Source organism: Quercus lobata, chromosome 4 (assembly GCF_001633185.2).
Source record: "Quercus lobata isolate SW786 chromosome 4, ValleyOak3.0 Primary Assembly, whole genome shotgun sequence".
Lineage (NCBI taxonomy): Eukaryota > Viridiplantae > Streptophyta > Magnoliopsida > Fagales > Fagaceae > Quercus > Quercus lobata.
In genome coordinates this window covers 47,228,965-47,239,226 of record NC_044907.1, presented here as the reverse complement: position 1 = coordinate 47,239,226, position 10,262 = coordinate 47,228,965, and the positions used below count along the sequence as shown (strand labels likewise).

The following is a 10,262-nucleotide window of genomic DNA, read 5'->3' as shown; positions in this document are numbered from 1 at the left end:
TTCGATCTATCTAGGAATGCCACGGGTCAGTTCGGGGCCGGGTTTTTATACCTGGATCCGATCTGCGGACCCGACCCGGTCCGTTTACTAAACGGGTTTTTTGTTAAGATATTGGGCCAATTCGTGGCAAAAAAAAAAAAAAAAAATAAAGAATTGAAGCCCAAATTTATTTTTGCCTACATTCAAGCTTGCATATTCTAATTCAACCCTGGATAACGTGGCCCAAATGCCAAGCCCAACCAAAAAATTAAAAAAAGAATTGAAACCCAAATTTATTTTTGCCTACATTCAAGCCCGCATATTCTAATTCCAGCCTAGATAACGTGGCCCAAATGCCAAATCAGTCCAAATCATAAGCTACTAATCATAAATCAATAAATCATCTGTTACTTATAAATCTATAAATCAATAAACCATAACTAATATCATAATCATAATTCAATAAATCATAACTAAGATTTTAAATCAATAAATCACCTAGCTTTTTTTATTTTATTATATATATTTTTTTAAGAAACTAGACCAAAACTTGGCCCAACAGAAACTATTATTGCTTAAGGAACATCAAAAGAAAGAAGGTGAACAATATCATCCAGTACATCTTCAAGCCAAACATCTAGGCTCGAGGAATTTTTTGCTCTTTTAGCGAGTGTCAACAACTACATTACAAGTATGTTTCATATGACAAAACTGAAATGGGTTTAAGTCTGAAGCTAAAATCCTGATATCATCAATAATGTGACCAAAGTCTAGGTGGTCCGAATTCTCTAGGATGATTGCTTGGATCACTTCTGCAGAATCACCTTCAAAGATCATATCTGAGAGTTCTCCTTGGTGAATAGCATTGCCCTACGACAAGCCAAAGCTTCCATGGTTGCTACTGAGTTGGCTAAAGGGATTGGCATTGTTAGAGCTCCAATTGCTTCTCCCATGCTGTCTCGAATGATCACACCGATACCAACAAAGGAGCTGGTCTTGAATACCGTTGCATTGAAGTTTGCCTTGAAAAATGGATACTCTGGAGGTCTCCATTGATGAAGAGCAGCAGTTATGGGAGTCGGAACAGGGGAAGCTTGCACCAGTAGAAATTCTTGAAGCATGGCACCTGCCTTGGAGTTGATACAGTCCACGGCTACGGTTGGATGGCCAAATTTCAATGAGTTGTAACGGTTCCACATAGCCCAGGCCACCATGATGAATAGTTCCTTCCTGTAATCCTCTTGTACTTACAGAAAACAATCCAATAAATCGTTAAAACTCTGAGGGCAGGCTAGAGAAGTAGAACGAGCCCAAGATAGAGAACCCCAAACTCCCTCCAACTCTTTGCATGCCCACAGAGCATGGATGGTGTCCTCGGGAGTAGCCTTGCATTGCTCACAAAGATCAAAGGTGCTAATGTGCCAATGTGCCAAGTTTGACATCGTAGGGAGAGCATTGTTGCAGGCCCTCCATGCGAAATGTTTAACCTTATTCGGCACTCTTAAAACTCCATACACCCTTCCAAAATTTCCTCTGAGAGGCTCCATTTGAACTGCTTGCAGATTCTGAGTTATCAAGGGAGACCAACAGCTTGTAGGCACTCTTTGTAGAGAACAATTCATTGGCTGTTAAACCCCATGTGGGTCGATCAGGGGGCAATCTGCTGCTAAGTGGGATACCCAAGATTATTGAGGCTTCATGGGTGAGGAAAAAATTCTCAACCATCTCTGTTTTCCATATACCAAGATCTTGATTAATCAAAGCACTTACCTTGGTTTCGGGTTGAAGAGAGGTAAGGGGAGAGGTAACAGATCTATTGGACTTAACGAGCAGCCAATTATCTTCTTTAATTCTAGTTGTACTACCATTCCCAATCCTCCAAACCATTCCTTTTCTAATCACATCTCTAGCACCTAGGATGCTCTTCCACGCATAAGACCCAATGGATGAATCTTTTGCTTCAAGAATTGAACAATTTGGAAAAAATCTAGCTTTGAACACACGGTGGCATAGAGAGTTCGAGTTGTTGATCATTCGCCAAACCTGCTTAGCAAGCAATAAATCATTAAACTTCTCTATTTCTTTGAACCCCAACCCCCCAACTTCCTTAGCCTCACATAACCTCTCCCATTTTACCGAATGAACCTTTCTATTATCACCGCTATATCCCCACCAAAACTTTCGTATAAGAACCTCCAACTCCTTAACAAACCCTTTCGAAAGCTTGAAACAACTCATCGTGTATGTTGGAATAGCTTGAATGATAGACTTAATGAGCACTTCTCTACTTGCCTGGGAAAGGATTTTTTCCTTCCACCCTTGGAGCTTCTTCCAAACCCTTTCTTTGAGATAGATAATACTTTGTTTTATTGCTCGACGCACAAGTGCTGGCAACCCAAGATATTTTTCATATTGGCGAATTGTAGGCACACCCAGAAGCTGTTGTATGGCAATCTAATCCCTAGGAGGAGTATTAGAGCTGAAAAAAATATTAGTTTTATCTCTATTAATTTTTTGCCCCGATCCTCTTTCATAAATAGAGAGTAAATAAATTTTTTTTGACATTCCTCCTCCCTACCTCTACAAAACACCACATTATCATCTGCAAAAAATAAGTGAGAAATTCTTGGACCATTACGGCAGATAGCAACGCCATTAATTTCACCATTAACCTCAGCTTTATGGAGCAAACTTTGCAACCCAAGAGCACAAAGTAAAAACAAGTAAGGGGATAATGGGTCCCCTTGCCTTAAACCTCTGGAAGGTTTTATATTCCCCACAGGTTGCCCATTGAGGAGAACAACATAAGTGACAGATGACATACACGACATAATCAGTTTTACAGTACTTTCAGCAAACCCCAAATGCCTCATAACCTTCTCCAGAAAAGTCCATTCAACCTTATCGTAAGCTTTGTTTATGTCTAATTTTAGTGCTATATACCCATCTTTCCCCTGGGTCTTACGTTTGAGGTAATGTAGTGTCTCAAAGGCTACCAGCACATTATCAGTTATAAGTCTCCCTGGTAGGAAAGCACTTTGGGAATCAGAAACAATGTTAAGAAGGATTTTTTTCAACCGATTAACCACCACTTTGGATATCAATTTATAAACCACATTACATAGACTAATGGGCCTAAAATCTGAAACCTTTTTGGGGTTTTTGACTTTTGGAATAAGGGCAATAAATATTTCATTGAGGGATTCATGGACATACCCTGAGTTAAGAGCATCAAGCACAGTTTTAATCACATCATTACCCACAATATTCCAAAAAGTTTTGTAGAAGATAGGAGACATACCATCGGGTCCAAGGGTAGTGGTAAGGGCCATTTGCTTAAGGGCATGTTGAATCTCATCAGTAGTGAACTCCTGGGTCAAGACATCATTCATCTCATTTGAAATTGCCGGTTGGATGCCACTAAGAATGTCATCAAAATCAAACGGATGAGAGGTGGAAAATAAAGAGTAGAAGTAGCCCTCAATTAGCCCACCCATTCGGCCTTCATCCTCCCACCATGTACCCGTATCATCCTCCAAACCTGCAATATAATTTCTTTTATTTCTTTGGTTAGCCCTGCAATGAAAATACCTCGTATTTTTATCACCCTCCTTTAACCACTCGGTTCTAGACCCTTGCTTCCACATACATTCTTTTCTATTCTTCAGCTCCTCAATATGAGTTCTAAGCTCAAAGAAATGCCTCGGATTGGACTTGTATTCATCAGATTCTTCCGCCAACTTCAATTCCCTCATACTTCGTTGCAAAGTGTTACGGACATGCCTAAAAGTATTTTGGTTCCACACCCTAAGATTATCCTAACATAAAGAAATGTTTCTGTTGAAACTCCACACCAACCTAGGCAGATCATATTGTTTCCAAGAGTTTCTAATCACCTCCTCACATGTGTTATCTTTGAGCCACATAGCTTCAAACCGGAATGGCCTGCTTTTCCAGTAAAACCTGTTCAACTCTGAGTCCATGCATAGGATAATCAGTTTGTGATTTGAATGAAAACAGTCCAAATGGTGGATCCTAGTAGTAGGGAAGAGAAGGATCCACTCAACTGTTGCCACACCCCTATCTAGTCTAATCCACATAATCTGATCTCCAAGTCTCCTATTACACCAAGTGAAAGGAAAACCATTAAACCCTAGATCTTTCAACCTACAACAATCCAAAGCATCTCTGAAACCTTGCATTTGAGCTTCGGGCCTATCCAAACCCCCTTGTTTTTCTTCAGCCAAAATAATTTCCTTAAAATCCCCCATAGCCACCCAAGGATAATTGCTTCGGTGACTCAATGCTCTGAGTAAGGACCAGGAGTTTTCCCAGTTGGCGGTCTCCGGATCTCCATAGAAACCCGTAAACCGCCAAGTGTCATCAACTCCATGGTTTATGAAAGCATCAATGTGACGATCAGAATACGTTTGAATATCTAAGTTAATCTCCTCTCTCCATAACAATGCTAGACCGCCAGCCATGTTCACACATGGCACAACAAAAATATTGTTAAACTGCATCTTACGACCTGTTATTTCCATTGGAATTTTCTCAAGTTTTGTTTCCATGAAGAAAACAATTTTGGGATCTTTATTGCTAACCAAAGCAATCAGTTCATCTTCTATCTAAGGGTTCTCAAGCCTCCGACAGTTCCAGCTTAAGTAAGCTCATTGCATCCGGTGGTGTTGGAATCCAGCCACCACCTGAAAATTTTCCTTATTATCATAATTAAAATTACCAGCTAAACATAAAAATAAAATAAATCCAACAAGTCCAAGAAATAAGTATCAAAAGTCCAACGAGTCCAAGAAATTAAAAAACTACAAAATAAATCTCACAAGTTTAGAATAATTACAAACCAACAAATTAATCCAACAAAGCTAAGAAATTAAAAAAGCTACTAAATTAATACAAAATGTTTAATCTTCCACAATTGTTACACAACTCCCATCAATTGTGACACAACTCCCTTCATCTTCATTTGGCTCCCCATCATCAAGAATTGATTGAAATGTACAATCTCTAGATATAGTTGAAGAACCTACAACAACAATGAATTAAAAAATGGAATAAACTTCATCAAACTGCAACTAGCAAATATAAAAACACAATTTTGATTTTATAAATAGAAATTAGACAATTGCTAACCGTTGATTTCACTCCATAACCAATTTTGAGCACACATCATTGCCTCTATAGTCTTGGGATGTAGCCTACTACGATGTAGACTTAAAAGTCTCCCACTATGGCTAAAGGCAGATTCTGAAGCAATAATTGTAACAGGAATGACTAAAATATCTCTTGCAATTCTTTGTAAAGTAGAATACTTGAGACCATTACTTTTCCACCATGCTAAAATATCAAAGTCTTCACTCCTATTCAACACTCCCTCATCAATGAAATGATCAAATTTTATTCTAGCCCTCCCATGTTTCTTTGAACTACTTGAATTATTGTTCACAAACAAATCAAAACATGACATTGCCCTACTCAACCTAAATTTCATTTGTGCCACTTGATTTGAAGTACTTGCAGGCATATGAGAACTTTCTTCATTATTTACAGGAGACTCATCTAAATCTCCATATTCATCAAGCAAATCATAACAAAGATTCTTAATTTTTTCAATCTCCAAATCAGAATTATCACCATAAATGTTAGGATAATAAAACTTCAATAACTTCATCTTATATCTTGGATCTAAGATAGCAGTAACAGCCATAACAACACTAACATTAGCCCAATAAGAATTAAATTTAGCAAGCATGCTTTCTGCCACCATACTTATCATCTCACTTGAATACAAACTCCATTCATTCAATGCAATTTTCAACTCACACACCAATGCAAAATACATATTAGTTGTGGGGTACTTACAATCAAAGAAAAACTGAGTCACACTATGAAACAACTCCAACCTCCCACAAATATCTTTGGCTATCTCCCAATCATAATCATGTGGTAGACAAGTATAAGATGTTTCACGTTTAGTCAAACGTAAGAAAACATCTTTATAAATCAATGCAGTAGAAAGCATTAAGTAAGTTGAATTCCAACGTGTTTTACAATCTGAGACTAACTCTTTGGTGCATTGAACACACAATTGACGTGCATTTTCTTCAAATTTCTGCCTCCTTTTTGGTGATCTAGTCCAATAAATTACACTATCACGAATCCTTTCAATACCATCACCAATAAGAGACAACCCATCTTGAACAATCAAATTCAAAACATGTGCAGCACACTTCATATGCAACATAAACCCACCCAACATAAGAGAACTAGTATCAAGCTTATTCAAGAGAAGTCTTATCATGACATCATTAGTACTATAATTATCAACAATTATTGTGGACAACTTCCTATCAATGTTCCACTCTAAAAAACAATCAACAAGGACTTCAGCAAAGACATTTTCATGTGTGGAGAAGGAACATAAACAAACCTAGAAAAATAATATGAATAATTATAACATAACTCAATAAACATTCTAAATGTAAAGTTTTTAACATTCAATTTATAGATAAAAAAATTACCTTAAAACCCGGCTTTGCAACGTCCAAGTATGATTAATAAAATGAGCGGTAATGACTATAAACCCTCTCTTTTTGTTACTTGAAGTCCACATATTAGTTGTAATTGACATCCTACTTCCATTCTTGTCTGTCATCTTCAAAACTTTCTCCCTCTCATTATCATAGATTTTAAGAATGTCACTCTTCAAAATATTTCTTGTGATAAATTTAAACATAGGTTGAAGATCAGCCATAAATTCTCTAAACCCAATGTGGTCAATTGTTGAAAGGGGATATTCATGTAGGATGACCATATGACAAGCTTATTCCTAACTCTAATTTGATCAAATTGGTAAGTATTCAAACTCATAGTTCCATCCACCTTATTTTGTTGTTTAATTAAGACTTGTTGTCGCATATCCCTTATATCTTTAAACTTCATCCGTGGACATCTTGCTAAATGATTACGCAAATGAGTTGTACCTTGGCTAGACTCACCCTAGTAAAGTTTGTTACAATGATGGTATTGGGTTTTAAATTTTCCATCAACTTTCTTCCTTGTAAAATGAGCCCAAACATTTGAGGTAGTCTTTCTTTCTTTTTTTACTTGTATCCAAGTCCTCATTTATAGGCTCTTGCTCTCCCTCTTCCTCTGTCCCTTCTTGTTCCTCTACCTCTAAGTCTTCCCCCACTAAGTCCACCGTTGAGGATTTCGGATTCCTAATTGGTTCAGAAGTTTGGGAGTTAGAATAAAAACAAATTGTTACAAATTTATTATTATACATACTCATTGATTAATAGGCACAAATTCATAATTACACAGATTCACAAATGCTATCAACGCAATTATAATTAAACATGATTAACTACAAATTCAAACACTTACTCGTTGTTTAATGGTGATCCTGAGGGTGAGCAGCTAGGCGACAATGGTGAGGGTGATGTGAAAATGGCAAAGGATACCGTATAGTTGGCAAGGGACAATGTCCGGTTCTCAAGGGAGAGCCGTTTGGCGAGGAAGAACTAGATTTGTTTGTGTTTGTGTTTGTGTCTTCCATCTCCGTTTTAGGCTCTACATTCCCAACAAACACAAAAAACTATAAACAATTTCTTCCATTAAAAAAACTATGGAAATATGAAGGGAAAGAACAGGGGAACAGAATGCTTTGAGACTTGATTCAGGTAAAAGATATGTGTACAAAAATTCACTACCATATTTCACACTTAGTTTCACTAATTTCAACATCCCCAATGTATTACTTATCATCAAATCAAATCCTAATTACCAAAACAAACCCAATAACACCACAAACACCTTAACCCATAAACCAAACCCTTACCCACCCAAAACCCAAATAAACATTATTATTATCACAACAAATTCAATGAACCACCACACAATCAAAACCTCCAAACAAATTTTAATGAAACATTGAACAAAAAAATCCAAAATTTTAAAACAAAAACCAGACATTTTGCCTCTTTATCAAATCCAAAAATCACAATGATAGATCATACATTTTGCCTCTTTATCATCAAAGAGTGAGATCATATAAAAAAACTTTACAAATTGGACAACAAAGGAAGAGCGAGGTATACCTGAGATCCTGAGGAAGAGCGAGGTCGTGAGAGTGAGAAGGCGAGGCGTGGCGTGACTGCGTGAGTGAGGGCGTGTGCGTGAGGCAGTGAGTGAGGGCTGTGAGGCCATGTGCTGAGGGAGTGTCGAAGTGAGGGTGAGGAGGCGAGGGAGGCGTGACTGAGGGGGAGTGGGAGTGAGGGTGAGGGAGGGTCGGAGTGATTGAGCTGAAATGAGGGACTGAGCTAAGGGAGAGAGTGTGTCGGATTGAGAGAGGGAGGCGTGAGTTCTGAGTTGCTGCTGAAGAAATGAGGGATTAGAGTTAGATTATAGGTATATATATATATATATATAAAGGGTATTTTTGTAATTTCAAGGTACCGGGTTTTTATTCGGGTCGGGATTCGAGTTAGGTCTCGGATTTTTTTGATAAAACCCGGACCCGCTTTGGGGTTTTTTTTTTTTTTTTTAAAACCCATACCCGACCCTATTCCTAATCGGACCAAGTAAAACTCAGCCCATTAAGGTCGAGCCGGGCTAGGTACCTGCAGGTGGGGCAAAAATTGCCATCCCTAATTCTATCCGAGAGGACCGATACTATTAAAGGATCTGATTCCCTTTTTCATTATTTCCTAATATAACCTAACAAAATAGTTTATATTCTTCTTAAAAATATACAAAGTAGGGGGTATATAAGTAAATTCATTTGGACGGACTCCACGATTTTTTTTTTTTTTTTTTCCATTTGACCTTAAGGGTGTGTTTGGTTAGAGTGAAAATAGGGAGGATGAAAAATAGGAAGAGAAAAAAAGGGTGAAAAATGTTGTTTTTCACTGTTTGATTAAGGGAAAAAAAAAAAAGGAGAGACAGAAAATAGGGGAGAAAGTTTTCCCTCCTGAGCCTACTTTTTTTATCCTTCCAAATTGGGAGGAAAATGAAAAGGAAAAAGTGATGAGTAATGCATTTTACACAAATACCCTCACTTTATTACATTCACTTACCCCTCTCACTTTCCCACTATTATATAATAAGGAAATAATAGTAAATTTATATAAACTACATTTTCCATCCTCCCATTTTTCTCTCCAACCAAACAAAAAAGTTTTCCACCCTCCCACTTTTCCACATAGGGAGGATGGAAAATAAGGAGAGGAAAATAAGAAGGAAAATGACATTTTCTACTGTTTGGTTAAGGAGAGAAAATAAGAGAAACAAAAAATAGAGGAGAAAATTTTCCCTTTGGGTCCACCTTTTTCTATCCTCCCAATTTGGGAGGAAAAGAAGGAGGAAAAAGTGCTGAAAGATGCACTTTACACAAATATCCTCAATTTAAGTTGTATTTTTTTCTATCTTCTCTCTCTTCCCTGGGTAGCAACATTGCCCTTTTTTTTTTTTTTTTTTTCTAGGCAATACATACTAGTTTGTCAACTTTTTTTTTCTTGGCATTAAAATGCCTTTCTGTTTTTTTTTTTTTTTTTTTTTTTTTTTTTTTTTTTTTTTTCTATTTTTTTTCTTTTGATTTTTTAGGGCTTGGGTGTGATAGTTTATTTTTATTTTACTGGATGTGATTTTTTTTGGAACATGCTTTTTATTTTTATAAAAAAATTTGGGTGATTGCTCTTTTTTGTGTAGTTATTTGTTACTTTTTTTTAATTTGGCATCATTCTTTAATAAGGGCATATGAGTAAATTTATTCAAACTTATTTTTTTCATCTCTCTACTTTTCCACTCCCAACCAAACAAAAAGGCGAGAAAATAAAATCTTTTCTATCCTCCCACTTTTCCATCCTCCCACAATTTTCTATTCTCCAACTTTTCTACCCCTTCAACCAAACGAACCCTAAAATTTTTTAACAATTTCTTTAGTGGTGATGTTTGCAAAACAATGTGAAAAAATAGCATCTTGAGTTTTTAAGACTCAAGTTTCGTGATAGAACTCGAGTCTTAAATGCTTGAGTTCCTGAGCTGGCAAGCAAAAATTATTCATATGGAATCCACGTAGAACTCGAGTTCCTCCTCTTCTTCTTCCTCATCTGCTTCTGCAAATTCTTCCTCCTCTGTTTTTCAGTCTACTCCTTCGGATATGCCCTCTATTTTTCAAATTGTTCTACATTCTCCAAATCATTGTTTTTCTTCTTTGGATTTGTGTTTTCCAGATCGTTCTTCTTCTTCCTTCAAAACTGGTTCTT

General features: G+C 37.0%; 1 protein-coding gene across 1 annotated transcript in view; it reads right to left on the bottom strand.

Moving 5' to 3' along the window:
- Window positions 1–4,901: 4,901 nt before the first annotated feature.
- The window catches only part of LOC115985348 (zinc finger BED domain-containing protein RICESLEEPER 2-like), a 26,180-nt gene continuing 20,819 nt past the window's right edge, over window positions 4,902–10,262 (bottom strand). The window contains exons 4-5 of the mRNA XM_031108295.1: window positions 5,131–6,427; window positions 4,902–5,023 (exon numbers count right to left, since the gene is read on the bottom strand). Of these exons, the coding sequence (XP_030964155.1) occupies window positions 4,902–5,023; window positions 5,131–6,427 (1,419 nt within the window). The remainder of the gene's footprint in view (window positions 5,024–5,130; window positions 6,428–10,262) is intronic.